Below are 13,327 nucleotides of genomic sequence, written 5' to 3'. Positions count from 1 at the left end.
TTGCTCCCCCTCCCCCCACAACATGGTTAATATGGAAAAGCATCACTTCAAATGTATAGTGGATGTTGTATTTCTTGTCTTCTCAATGGGTGGGGGAGGGGTGGAGGAAGAAAATTCAGAACCAAAAAAAATCATTGAATATTATTACAACAAAAACCACTTCCCCACTCAATTTCCTTAACCTTAAGGAGCAATCAACATCCTTTGAACCCCCAAATTATCATCTGGGGTCCATCCATATATTTCAAATTTATAAGTATTTCAGTGTTTCATGGATCAATTTAGAAACATTGCCAAAGGCAATATTGAGCCATTACAGCTTTTGAGCATGAATGAAATGAAATGAAATGAAATTGTTTTTTAAAAAATTATCTCAGTAGCACTGTGCAGTCTTATGGTACACTGAATTTAGACCTAGCCAACTTTGTTGAAGTTCCAACTCTATCCCTTACTAGCTTGGGTAAATTTTTAGAGTACTTTAAATTCAGTTTCCTCAACCATAAAACTGGGATACTAATATTTATACTATGTATCTCACAGAGTTTTGTGAGGGAAGTGAGGCAAATCCTAAGATCATCATAGACATAATCTTTTTCTTATGGGGTGGAGTCTGGGAGCTGTCCAACACTTCTCTTTTTGAAATTCTCCCTTAGAAAAAATTAAGGAATTTGGAGATAAAGTTGGAAAAGGGTCTCCCAAAATAAGTACACTAATACATTTGTGAGGACCATGTGGATTGGTCTGACTATTCTAGAAGGTAATTTGGAATTATACTAAGAAAGTGACTAAAATGTCCATACTCTTTGACACAGAGATTCCATTGCTAAGCTCGAAAGAAAAGCTTTATTTCAAGGCAAAATTCAGGTTCCACTTTCTACATGAAACTTTTGCTGATCTCTCCCCCTACAAATTGCCTTACATCTATTAAGCTCCTTCAAGGAAGTGACTTTTTCTTTTCTTTCTTTATACCAGAACACTTGACATAGTATCTGACATAAAGTAGACACTTGATAAATGCTTATAGATTTGTTGATATACCTCAAGGAGATCAAAGTCAGAAAGGAGGGTGAAAAATGCATCAAAATAGTCACTGCAGCAGCACTTGTGGTACCTAGAAACAAAATAGATTCCCATTACTCTGGGAAGAGTTAAACAAATCATGTTTCATAAATGTAATAATATTTTTGCTGCACTGTAATAAATAACAAGTATGAAGAATTCAGAGAAACTAGGAATATAAGTAGAAGTAGAGTGAACTAACCAACCATAATACATACATGCATATATATATTATATATGTGTGTGTGTGCATGCATATGTGTGTGTGCGCATGTGCACGTGTGTTTATGTATAATTATGAACAGAAAGGAACAATCAAATGAAACCGAATGTTAATCATAGTTGACCCTGGAGAAGAACTAAGAAAATGCATGTCCCCCTTTCACTAGAGATAGGGGGTGAGAGTAGTGGTCTATGTCTGTGGTATGTTGCAATATTCTGAATTGTTAGAAACGGTGTTGATGGTTAATTTTGCTTAACTGTTTTCCTTTTCTTTCTTATTCTTTGTTGCAAGGGAAGGCTTACTGAGTAGGGGATAGGGAAGAAGGATATATTGGAAAATCAATATGTTGTAAAAAAAGTAGAGGAAGGGATTAAAATAAAAAAGAATGAATAAATACATGCATACATACGATACTTAGATGTAGGAAAAGTGCACATCACATGGGATTGAAAATTTGATTAATATCAATCCTAAGTGCTCTGTATCAGTAAAGTAGCTGATAAACAACAACAAAACAAAGTGAAAGGGTGCTTTAAGAGAATAAGAGCATCTGGATGCTATCCACCATTAAGTTCATCAAGGCAGGGGGGACATGGAAGGGTAGCCACGAAATAAGGATATTTTCTGAGAAGTCAATAAAGACTGAAATGTTTAAGGTGGGAGCCCGAAGGTTTGGCTCTTGCTCTGACCTTATGCATTAGGCTCTTCTTTTGCCTAGTTTGGGTCTTCTTGGAAGGAGCTTCTAAGAGGCTCCTGGTCCTAAAGCTTCAAGATAAGAGGAACAATGGGAAGTCCAAGTCTCTAGGAATGGTTCCTTTCCACTAGGAGGGAACTATAAATCTTGATAAGGGATCTGTTAGTTCTAAGGTTTTTGTACTCTGTCATCCAACTCCACCCTCACATTGATTCTTTTTTTCTCTCACTATACATGTGTTCACTTGCAGCTGCTATACAGTGTGTGTGTGTCTTATGTGTATGTGTGTGTGTGTGTGTGTGCATGTGTAATCCACTGCTCAGTCTCATATGCTCTCCCTCCTCTCTCATGGTTAATCAGCTGTGTAAAGTGCTGCCAAGGCCACTGCTGATGGATAGGGGGGGCACTGGACTCCCATTCCCTACTTTCTCTTTGTTCTCTTCTCTGGAGCCCTATCCCCCTTCTTCTTGCCATATTCTCATCCAGATATACAGATTGTCCTTCCCTCTCCCCCCTCTCCCCTCTGAGATAAAGGAGAAAGGTAGAGGAGGAAAGACAACTAATCTCAGTTGAGGCAGCTGGAAGAAGAGATAAGGCAGAAGTCAAATCCCCCAGGAGAAACCATGGCTAATGGGGAAGAACTCCAAGGAGACCAAGCTCTTCCATTCTCACTGTATTTCACTGTCCTACCCTGACAGATACTCTGAAGCCTGTTATCTGTGAGGCAAAGTAGAGAATTTACTGCAATTTAACTGAGGCTCCATCCATCCTCCAGACATTTTCTCTCAATCTCTGTCCTACCCCACCAGACTTTCCAGCTGACTGGAAATTTCTTCCCGACCTTCTGGGCCAAAACCTGCCCTGGGCCTCTTCCAAAACAGACATCCCTAAATAGTTCAGATGTTGTCTAATATCACAAATTAGAATATGCATGATGAGTGTTCCCTCTGAGGATGTTCAGTGTTTTAGTCTCCTTAGGCTAACTTAAAAAAACTAACTAAGAATTTGGATTCTCTGATGGGGAAGGACCTATGACTATCCTATGAACCCATCAACAGCAGGAACTGTTCCTTGATGAGAGTTGGTCTGGCTCCTCCTTTATCCTGGAATCACTATATCTCAAGATACATGCTATTTCTCATACAACAGAAAGGGTAGGGGTTTTATGAGGGTTTATGAGGCAGGCATGGGTATAGAAAAGGGTCAAGAAAAGCCCTCCTTATAGAGGGAATTGAAACTCTTGGAGAAAACTGGGAAGGAGGCTAGGGACAATGTGAGATGGATAAAACAGTGGCCTATGAGACACAAGACCCAGATGTGTACTAACTATTCTCTTGGTCTAGTTCCTAAATTGGTTTTCCACTCTATAAAATAAAGGCATTGAACTGGTTGGTGGCCAAGATCTCTTATAGTGCTGAAATACTTAATTCGGAGATTCATAGTAGTAGGTAGGCAGAATATACACTGTGGGGCAAACTGAGCCGCTTTTCTTACAGTGGGAAACTGGTCTGGGTCTCAAAGGGGTTTTTAACACACAAGCAATATACTAAGACTCAATTGTTTAACCCCAGGATGGATTCCAGTATTCCCTCCAGAAGGGTTCCATGCTACAAATCCAAGAGGGAAAGGGGCACTCAACTTTGTCTGGAAAAACTGCCATTGGAGACTATATATAAGATAAAACTAGACAAACTAACTTCCCTTCCTCTTTCTCTTCCTCCATTTCTTTGTCTCTGACTCCTCCTCCAACCCCCTCCTCTCTCTCTCTCTTTCCCCTCCCTTCCTCTCTCTCTCTCTCCCCTTCCCTTCCTTCCCTCTCCCCTTCTCTCCTTCACCTTTCTCATCTTTATATCTTTCTCCTGTTTCTCCTCCACCCCCACCGCATCCCATCCCTAGGGCCCATAGTTAATGAGACAGAAAACGAGAAGGTATCAGGGACTAGCTAAGCGTGGAAACCAGCTGGGGCTGCTGGTCTGACTTCCCCTCCTTTAATTCTTTGACACACTGTCAGGTCTCTTCACTTCATTGTCTATAATAGTCCCTTTTAAAAATTTCATCCTAGTCCCAGAGCATAAGACTTGAGCCTCTTTTATTTTTTTATACTTCATAGCTGCCCTCCCAATCTCAGGATGCTACTTTTCACCCTACCAGTTCCCACCTGCTCTCTGGAACGTGAAGCTGTGGGGACTTGGGATGCCTCAATTCTAGCACTATGTCCTATGACATCAAAAACCTTGAGATAAGCAGAATTAAAGCTTCCCAAAGTCTGAATCTTTTTTGCATGACATACAGAAGGATATGGAGTGAGGGGATCTGGGTTTAAATCCTGGTTCTGCTATTATGACCTGTGATATCATGGTTATCTAACTTCTCTGGACCTCAGCTTTTTCATCTATAAAAAGAGGACATTGTACTTTAAGTGGCCTCTAATGGTCCTTCCGACTCTAAACCTAGGATTCTATGATAATGAGTTCACCCCAAGACTCTACAAACTTTTATTGTCATGGGACTACATCCCTCAGAATGTGGAAATGAGATTCAAGATGTTCCTGTTATGTAGAGCATTATTCGATTATTAGAATTATTTGATTTCAGTGGGTAGGAATAAGAAACATGTGACAATGTAGGCTCCTGGAGGGCAAGAATTGTTTCATTTTTGCCTTGAACCTCTAGTTTCCAGGACCAAAGCATGGCATGTAGTAGGTACTTGATAAATGTTAGTTGAATGACTCAAAGAGGTGCTGAACTCCGGTTTCTGATTCCACTGATTCTTTCCCTTCCATTTTCTTCCTCCCTACCCAAACACACAGAGAAGACAGTGCTTGGTACTGTTTGACATTCCTTTATTGGCCCAAAGCTGCTGTGGTATCACCCCTCTAACCTGGGGCATAATGAGAGCACAGCACCAATAGAGGAACAGACAGAACACAGAACAGACAAACAGGTGATGTAGGCTCACAGAGACCACAGCACTGCCACACACAGACACAACACAGCACCAATACACGGACAAGCCACAGGCTGTGACACAGAGTGCAGACTGAGGGACCCATGGATGCCCAGAGAGCAGCATTGACAAAGGGCTATACACAGACAGGGAGGATGCAGGCAGACAGACATCAAGGACTACAATCATACAATCAGCAGAGTCAGTCAACCAGCCTACGATAACAGATAAATGAGGTACACAAACATGAGGCTATGTGGAACTCCTTGGAGGAACAGAGGAAGGGAGATCATGATACTCTCTAGCATCCTTTTCCCCTCCTCATATTGGCTGCACTTCAACTCTAGACCTCCTCCTCTGGATTTGGTCATACCCAGTAGGGTACCCCCTACTTTGGTCATGCCCACAGGGGCTACAAGGCTTGGGGGGTAGGAGGGTGGGGCTCAGAGTTGAGGTTGTTGGGGAAGGGAGGTTTGGTGACCCATCCATGGTCCATTCTGCCTAGGGCAGAGAAATCAAATTTTCAGACTTGGGTAAGAAGCTACCCTCCCTAAAAGGATCCTAGCATAAGAAGAGTCCAGTGCTAAATCTGGGTCTGACAGCCTGATGAGGAGATGATAGTGGTGAGAGTAAAGGAGGTCCCTGGGCAGCAGGAAGAACGAGGTGGGGGATCCTGATATGCTCAGGCCTGGGGGGGTTCCTGGCAGTTTGGGCACTGAATCATGTCGGGCTGGTACTGCTCCACCTGGAGAGTTATAGTACAAAATCCAAAGCGAGTGTGGAGCAGAGAGGCAGCTTCTGCCCGGACGACCTCAGGGTCTGCAGTAGCATCTGTGGAAGAATGATAAGAAGGCAGCATCAGAGTCCCAGGGGATATTAGAATAGGGGCAAAAGAGAATGAGATGAAGACTAATGGGGCTTGACGTTTATGGGGGGAAGCCTTTAGGTATTTCGTTAAAACCAATTTGAATTGAGATAGAAACAAGGTTTAACACTAGTGAAAGAGCCAAACTCTTTCCAGAAAATCTGTTTTTTATTTTTAAATATTATTTTCCGGTTTCAACCTTGGGTGTGTGTGTGTGTGTGTGTGTGTGTGTGTTGGGGAGGGGATAAAATAGAGAGCACAGAAGGAGAGACATTTTTGTTCTTCCCCACCACCTCCCACTCTAGTTCTGTATTCTAGGATGTGAGTTAGGAAAAAAGAAGATACCCTGAGGGTCAGGGTATCTCCTGCACACACATGACCTAGGGCAGCCCTAATACTTACCAATGGCCATATGAGCAGAAATAGCATGGTAAGTGAGAGTCAGGGCCCACAGATGCAGCTCATGAATTGCCTTAACTCCTGGCACTGACAGAAGCAGGTCCCGAACGGGTTCATAGTGGATGCCATAGGGGGCACCTATAATGTGATACAGGGACTTGGGAGTTAAGAGAGTCTGGGTTGAAATCCTACTCTTCTACTTGTAGGTAAGTCATTGAGCTTCAGTTTCCTCAACTCCAAAATACCTAGAATTAGACCAATAATTAACTTCTGAGGTTCTTTCAAGACCAGTGATCTCATTTCCACCTGGCTTATCTCTAGTTCTTGATCCCTTCTTTTACCTTTAATCAATACTCTAATCCCTAAACAATTTCAAAAGTCATCCTCCCAAAGGAAACTGTGTCCAAGTAACCTTACTAGGTAGTTGTTCCATATTTTTATTCTCTCCTTTTCCAGAAGGAAGAACTGAGATAAGAATCTGGGACAGGGCCAGTCAGCTTTGGGGGAGAGGATAAAAGCACCGTGATATAATGGCATTGTTGGGAGATCTGGGACTTGGTGAGTTCATTTAGAAAGCAAATATGGAATCATATAGTAAGACCACAAAACAAGTCCATAGTCTTTGACCTGGTGATCTCATTGCAAGGATAATAAGATGTTATTGTTCAGAGAGGTGAGCAAATATCTATCTGTACAAAAAGTATCCCCAGTGGTACTATTTATAATACCTACAAATTGAAAACCACCCTGTATTCAATAACTGAGAATTGGATCAACAGGTGTGTTGTATGTATGTATTAGAACCCATGTTTTAATTGAACTCCAAGAAGGAAATAAGGGGAGATGTCTCTTGGACATAAAAAAGCAAAATAGACCATTTTGATACTATTAAGATTTATTGTTTGATGGCAAATAAGTGGGGAATAGTTAGGTGGCACAGTGTTTGGAGCACTAATCCTGGATCTGTGTTCAAATTTGATCTCAGACTGTGTGTCTGACCTCAGACTGTGTCAGACTTCAGGACTAACCTAGCAGTGACCCTGGGGCAAGCCACTTAACAATGATTGCTTCTAAAAAGGAAAGAAAAAAAGAAAGTGGGTTGTGTGTGTGTATATTTAATATTGGTGGCTTCTGATAATGGAAGGGTTTTTTTTTTCGGGGGGCATGGGGAGAGAGGGAGGTGTGTATTTTAGAAATACCCTGTACAGAGTACATTGAGGAGGCTTATAACTTACCTTCCATGAGGATCCGAAGAACATCCCGGAGAGTGGGAGCAGTGGAACCCAGAGCACAGATGGAGAATAGGAAGGTACTGATGGGATCAGCTGCTTTATACTGGGGCTAGAGAGAAGGACACCAATAAGGGGGTGGGGTAGTAAGAGAAGTAGGAGCTCCTAGCTGGACCAGACCAAGAGGTCTAAATGACCCGTGATTCTGAAGGAAGTGTAGGAAATGTGGCTGAAAGTAGGTCAAGGGTTTGGGTTCTTTAGGAAATTGTAGTGGGTTGTAGAGCTTGGAGCTAGGGTGGGAGTCTATAAAGAGGCACCAGGATTTCCCCTTGGCCATACCTTGAAGTAAATGAGGATGGATGCAGCCAGAACCCCGAAGCTTTGAAGTAAATCCCCCAGAACATGCACAAAGGCTGCCCGCACGCTGGTGTTGTAGAAATTCAGAGGACCACCTTGCCCCTCCTCCAGTGGAGCATACTCGGTTCCCTTGGACCCATGGCTATGTCCGGGAGAGGCCTGGTGCAGCACAAAAGCCATTCTGGGAAGGGGGAAAGCCAGAAGATACTGGACCTGTGGCACTCATCACCTGCTTCACCTCATGAGCTATTCTCTCACCTAATCTCATATTCCCCAGAGGTCCCTTCTCTGCATCTTTTTTCCCTAGCCCTGCTTCATTCAGGCTCAGGCCCCAAAGGGGAGGGTAGGAGAAGGAAGGGGTAGAAGAAAATCCTTGAGGAGCTCTAGTATTTCCAGCCTCTTCTCCAAGCAAACTCTCTCCTCCCAAGGACCAGTGGGAAGTATGTGTATGTTCATTTAATCTTTCTCCCTGTCTATGAATGAGTGAGTCACACCTGTCTCCCGTCTCTAAGTTCTGCCTGCCAGGCTCCTTTTTAAACACAAAGCATTCCAGGTGATCCTAGAGCAGTACATACGTACAAAAGATTGGCACACACAGCAACACCTGCAGTGATTAACATGGCATCTCCTTCAATGTGGTAGTCACTGTTCAGAAGACGTACAAAGGCCAGATAGAGCAAGACAGCAGTGACAATCCAGAGGGACAGCACAGAGGCTAAAGCCCCTAAGGTTTCTGTGAAGGGAAAAGCAAAATATTAGGGTAATCTAAATGGAGACCAGGTCTCTGAGAAGGGAAAAGGTAAGGGAATCTGGGGGACAATATGAAAGCCAAAGGCTGGAAGGGAAAGTCTAACAAGGTCTGGTTGAGCCCACTTCTGGGCTCCAGAAGGTTCTGTAGGGGACACATAGAATCACATAGAAACCCTTACCTGAGCGGTGCCAGCCAAAGGTCATGGTTCGGGTGGCTGGGCGAGTGGAGAGCCAAAGAGAAAAGAGACTGCCTGCCATGCTGCCCACATCTGCCAGCAGGTGGACGGCATCGGTCATGATGGCTAGGCTGTGAGCTAAATATCCACCTGCAATACCCCAAAACTAGTGCTAGCTCCTTAATACCATTCTACAACAAAGTCTCAATTCCATCCCCAGGTTTCCTTCCAGAATCAGCTCAAATGCCACTTCCAGAAGGAAAATTTTCCTGGACCCTACCCCCACCAATTAACACCGACCTTTTCCAGCTTTCTATGTGTTTTGAAAATGTCTATTTACATGAGTGTATGTGTGTACACATGTCTTCTGCTAAGGTATAAGCCTCTTATATTCCAAGCACTTAGGATAGGCTTGAAAAATAGTAAATTCATAAATGCATGTCTGTGATAATGCCCTCATTACTCTTTTTCACCCCAGAACCACCAAGTCCTCACAGCACACTCTCTTCATTCAATCATGCATCCTTAACTTCTTCCTGCTATATCCTTGACCCTTTCTAGGGAAGCTGAGTTTGGAAGGAGGTAGGTACAGAAAGTTGAGCAGGGAGGAAGATTAGGGCTTTGGAAGGACCCTTGGACAGGGAGTGGGATGGGAGTGGCATGACATACCCACAATCTCCCCTGCCATGAAGAGGAAACAGACAGCACAGGCAGCAGACAGTTGCTTCTGGGCCTGCAGCTGCTCAGGGCTAAGGCCAGACGGAGGGATACAGTCTATGTGGCAGTGACGGAACTTGGGCTGCTCCAGAGGATCTTGTTCATCCGGGGGGGACTTTGAAGGCTCTGTGAAGAGACTGATACCAGGGAAACCCTGAGCTAAGCAGCCTTCTTCAGGCAGCCCCCTAGACTTTGGGGTAGGGCTCTGCTCTGCTTTGGCTATCAATGGGAATTTGATCCACATACAGCAAACCTCACAAACAATAGGGTTGGGGACAGAGTCCATCAATATCTGTCTCTGGGAGCCTACTCTCCCAAAAATAACATGAGGTTCAGATGCTGTTCTTTCCCACACCTCAGTTTGGACTCAATCACAGGTCTAAGCTCAGTCTATCTCACCAGCCCTTGGCCTTTCCATTCCTCCCTCCTGTCAGAATTTAAGAATCAATCCTTAAATTTCCAAATCCCTTTGGTAGTATGGTCCTTTGCTTTTGACAAAAAAAAAGGTTAAAGGATGACCCATTAAGAGGAAATGGAATCCTTTCTTAAAGTGAATTCCAAAGAACCCATGACAGTTGAGGAGGAAAATGGAGGAAAGGGTTCTAGAGAGGGGTGGGATGAGGAGGGGGGAAGCCAAGTTAGGGTTGGGCCTCCTCCCCTAAGAGATAAAGAGGATGAATTTCATAACCAGGTGTTTGAGGTTTAGATGAATTTTTCAACCCAGTTCTTGTTTTATAGAGTGCAGCATGAACTGAGCTCCAAAAGGGTCTCCCATAGATTCAGAGACCTATGCTGCGGTAATTGCACCAAATGATGATAGTTATGTACAGACTGCATTCTGTGTAGAAGCACACACTCAGTTGTAAGGCCATTCAATACAAAACACACATTGATATCGAGAATCTGTCGCTCTAGGGAGGCAACAGGCCTCTTTTGTTCTATCAGATATGAGGAGGGGGTTTTTGTTTATTTTTCAGAAGCAGGATTGAGATGGTTCAGTGCTGGTCTAAGATTCCAAGAATACCCTTCACAGTCCTCTCAACCTTCCTCCAAGCCCCCTTCTTTGTCTAGAAAGAGGAATTTGAGGGTGGGGGTTTAGGTGTGCATGGAAGAGAGAGGAAGGCAGAGTCAAAAAAATCCTGCCCAGAACTTCAGGGACCAGAGGTCCTAAATCTATCTATATATTCGCTCTTTTGCAAAAAGTCTTTTCCTCTTAAGAGCGTCATCCTAGTCCAGCTTTCCTTCACAGAATTCCTAAAACCGATAAAGAGAAAAGAATAGAAATATAGGAAAGACAAAGGAAAAAGGGACATATGAGGAGGGACATCTAGAAAGACCGAGAGGCTTAACCAGAAAGAGAGAGACGAAGAAACAAATCAAAGCTAGAGAAAGACAGTCGGTCCGAGGACCGCAAACAGCAGACAGATAAGTAGAGCGACAAGGCACGCACGCAGTCTGTTGGCCAGGGTGCAAAGAGAGGGAATGCAAGATTGAGGGGGTGGGTGGGAAGGGTGTAGCAGGATGGGTTGGGGGGGGCGGTATTAAATAGGAAAACCAACCGAAGCTATGGGGGCGGTTCTTCCGCCCCCAGCCCCTCTGTCCCTGGCGGCTTCGCGGCTCATTTCACACCTCGCCGCCCCCGGAACCACGTCTGTGCTGAGCCGGGAATACCCCCCACCGCCCAAACCGCACCTGCTCCTTTCCTCCCCCCTTCCTTGCTTTCCCTGACACTAGCTTTGATCTCTTGTCCCCCCACAAGAAGACCCATCTCCCCTGACGCCGACCTCACGGATCACCCTCCTCACAGACTGTCAGATGCCAAGGCCTGAATTCCCCACTGCCCCCCGGACGCGGCAGGGGTGAAGCCCCCACCTTCTCACAGCAGAAAAGAATCAGGACTGGGGATCCAAAGGAAGGGGATCAGGAAGAAGAGGAACTTGGGGAGCTGAGGGTGTTGGAATTGGGAGCTTCGGGATCCGGGGCACCCAGGATGGTACGGAAGGAGTGCCGCCGGCCACAAATGTGCCCCTCTCTTCCTCCAGCGGCTAAATTTGCGGGCTACTGGGTCCCAGTTCTGCTAGCCTAATGCGATTCGCTTCTTCCCAGTCTCTGAGTCCTCAGGTCAGTCGGGGGCGGGGGGGAGCATGGGATGAGGGGCTAATGATTGAGGGGAGGGAATGACGAAATGAGGAGGGGGATAATGCTGACAGAGGGGAGGGCACCCCGCAAGAGCAGAGTCTGAGGCTGTCCCTGCGGCAGTTGCAACCCAATGGCCGAGAAAGAGGAGAGTAATAGGGGAGTGAGGGGGCACTGAGATATAGGAGCTGAGGGGACACAGAGGTAGCGGAGGTACAGGGGACCAGAGGAAGCCCCGGAAACTCGAAGGGACAGGTGGGGAGACAGAAGACGTCCTCCTAGGGATAAACTGAGGGAAGGTGGCGAACAGATGAATTGGAAGGTCGAGGCACAGAAGGTGGGACTCTAGACAGAAGAGAGACTTTGGGGGGGGGGAGTGGGATAGGAAAAGAGGAAAGGAGACCACGAAAGTGGGGGGAGCGAGATGGACAGAGAGGAGCTGGATGGAACGTCAGGGGACCAGGGTCGACTAGGGAGGAATTGGGCTCTGACCTCTTGAGACGGAGGCTGCCGGCGCCGCCGTGAGCCCGGGGATTCACCAAGCGAGTTGTCTCGGAGTCTCCCGCGGCCGCCGGATGAGGTTCCATCCTGGGTCCACACAGACCGTCAGTCCGGGGCCCTAGAGAGAAGAGAGGCCGGCTCTTCACCGACCCGGCCGGGGCCGGAGGATGGTTCAGGTGGGATCAGGATCCCGAACCCCCAGAGGGGCTCCTCAGGACAGCGGGGACAGCAGAGACTGTGAGAACTGCGGCGACGACAGTGGCGATGGGCATCCGGACTGCAGCGCCCCCAGCTAGCGGAGCCCCGCCCCACCCCGCATCTTGGGGGCTCTGCCTCTCCCCACTAGGGCCCCGCCCCTCAGCGCGAGCTCCGCCCTCAGGTTCAGGTCCCACCTTCCTCCTACCAGGCCCCGCCCCCTACTCGCTACCTGGTGACCAGGGCTTTAGAGCTAGAGCAGCCCCCCACCCCCACCCCAGGCTTCAGGAATGTGACCTCGGGAACCCCCAGCCTCCCGAAGTCTTTAACCCCCATCAAGCAGGCGGCTGCCCAAGAGCACTTCACCCATTCATTCAAGAACCTACCTAGACCCCTGACTGGAGACCATCGCAGGGAGGGGATGAATCTATCAGAGGTTTGCACAATATTTGGAGCAATTAGAACCTCTGGAAGCAGTCAACGTGGGGCGGCTAAAACCATTCTAAACCAGCCCTGATTAGGATCCTTCACAGCCACTCGGTGAGTTACTGAATCTCAGTTTCTGCATTTTGGGAAATGAGAATAGTGCTATTATTACCTAGGAGTAATACAGGGGTTGAAAGCCCTTGGTAAACCTGGAAGCATTATAAAAATATGAGCCGTTGTTATTACTCTGGGTAGGGGAGATTGTGGTAGGTGGGTGGGAGCGGGAAGAGGATTAAAGAGAAAATCTTAGAGAAGTCAAACAGGCTGACTCTGTATCAGGGACAGGAGCTGAACAAGTGGAGCCTGAGGGCCAAATAGAATTGAAGGGCTGCCCGGAGCCAAGACTCAGATGGCTATATTCGAGAAAAGCTGGTGAATCTCATGTATAACATGCCTTTCTTTTAAAATATATGACATGTAACTTTCAAAGCTGTCCCAATTGTCTTTGACTCTTTTTATTTTTTTTTTTTTGCAAAGCAAACGGGGTTAAGTGGCTTGCCCAAGGCCACACAGCTAGGTAATTATTAAGTGTCTGAAACCGAATTGAACCCAAATACTCCTGACTCCAGGGAGGGTGCTAAATTATCCACTAC

At 46.0% G+C, this 13,327-nt stretch overlaps 1 protein-coding gene and 1 long non-coding RNA gene across 2 annotated transcripts; one reads left to right on the top strand and one right to left on the bottom strand.

The window, feature by feature from the left end:
- Window positions 1–4,812: 4,812 nt before the first annotated feature.
- On the bottom strand, window positions 4,813–12,410 carry SLC30A3 (solute carrier family 30 member 3). The gene is made up of 8 exons (XM_074227149.1): window positions 12,045–12,410; window positions 9,369–9,553; window positions 8,703–8,849; window positions 8,353–8,506; window positions 7,756–7,954; window positions 7,423–7,528; window positions 6,191–6,325; window positions 4,813–5,754 (listed from the first exon to the last, which is right to left on the bottom strand). The coding sequence occupies exons 1-8, from the start codon at window positions 12,137–12,139 to the stop codon at window positions 5,606–5,608; spliced, it is 1,170 nt and encodes a 389-aa protein (XP_074083250.1). The 5' UTR covers window positions 12,140–12,410; the 3' UTR covers window positions 4,813–5,605.
- Window positions 10,976–13,101, top strand: LOC141515511 (uncharacterized). The gene is made up of 3 exons (XR_012476340.1): window positions 10,976–11,537; window positions 12,155–12,788; window positions 13,014–13,101. It is a non-coding gene; the product is annotated as an uncharacterized LOC141515511 (long non-coding RNA).
- Window positions 13,102–13,327: the final 226 nt, after the last annotated feature.

Source organism: Macrotis lagotis, chromosome 1, assembly GCF_037893015.1.
Source record: "Macrotis lagotis isolate mMagLag1 chromosome 1, bilby.v1.9.chrom.fasta, whole genome shotgun sequence".
Classification (NCBI taxonomy): domain Eukaryota; kingdom Metazoa; phylum Chordata; class Mammalia; order Peramelemorphia; family Peramelidae; genus Macrotis; species Macrotis lagotis.
This window is presented reverse-complemented; position numbering and strand designations above follow the sequence as displayed.

Excerpts from the sequence above, each read along its gene's own strand:
- SLC30A3 (XM_074227149.1), bottom strand. The coding sequence starts at position 12,139 with ATGGAACCTCATCCGGCGGCCGCGGGAGACTCCGAGACAACTCGCTTG. Across the intron at positions 9,554-12,044 it reads GGCAGCCTCCGTCTCAAGAG|TCTCTTCACAGAGCCTTCAA; the intron begins GTCAGAGCCCAA and ends CCCTGGTATCAG. Across the intron at positions 8,507-8,702 it reads CTTTGGCTGGCACCGCTCAG|AAACCTTAGGGGCTTTAGCC; the intron begins GTAAGGGTTTCT and ends TTCCCTTCACAG.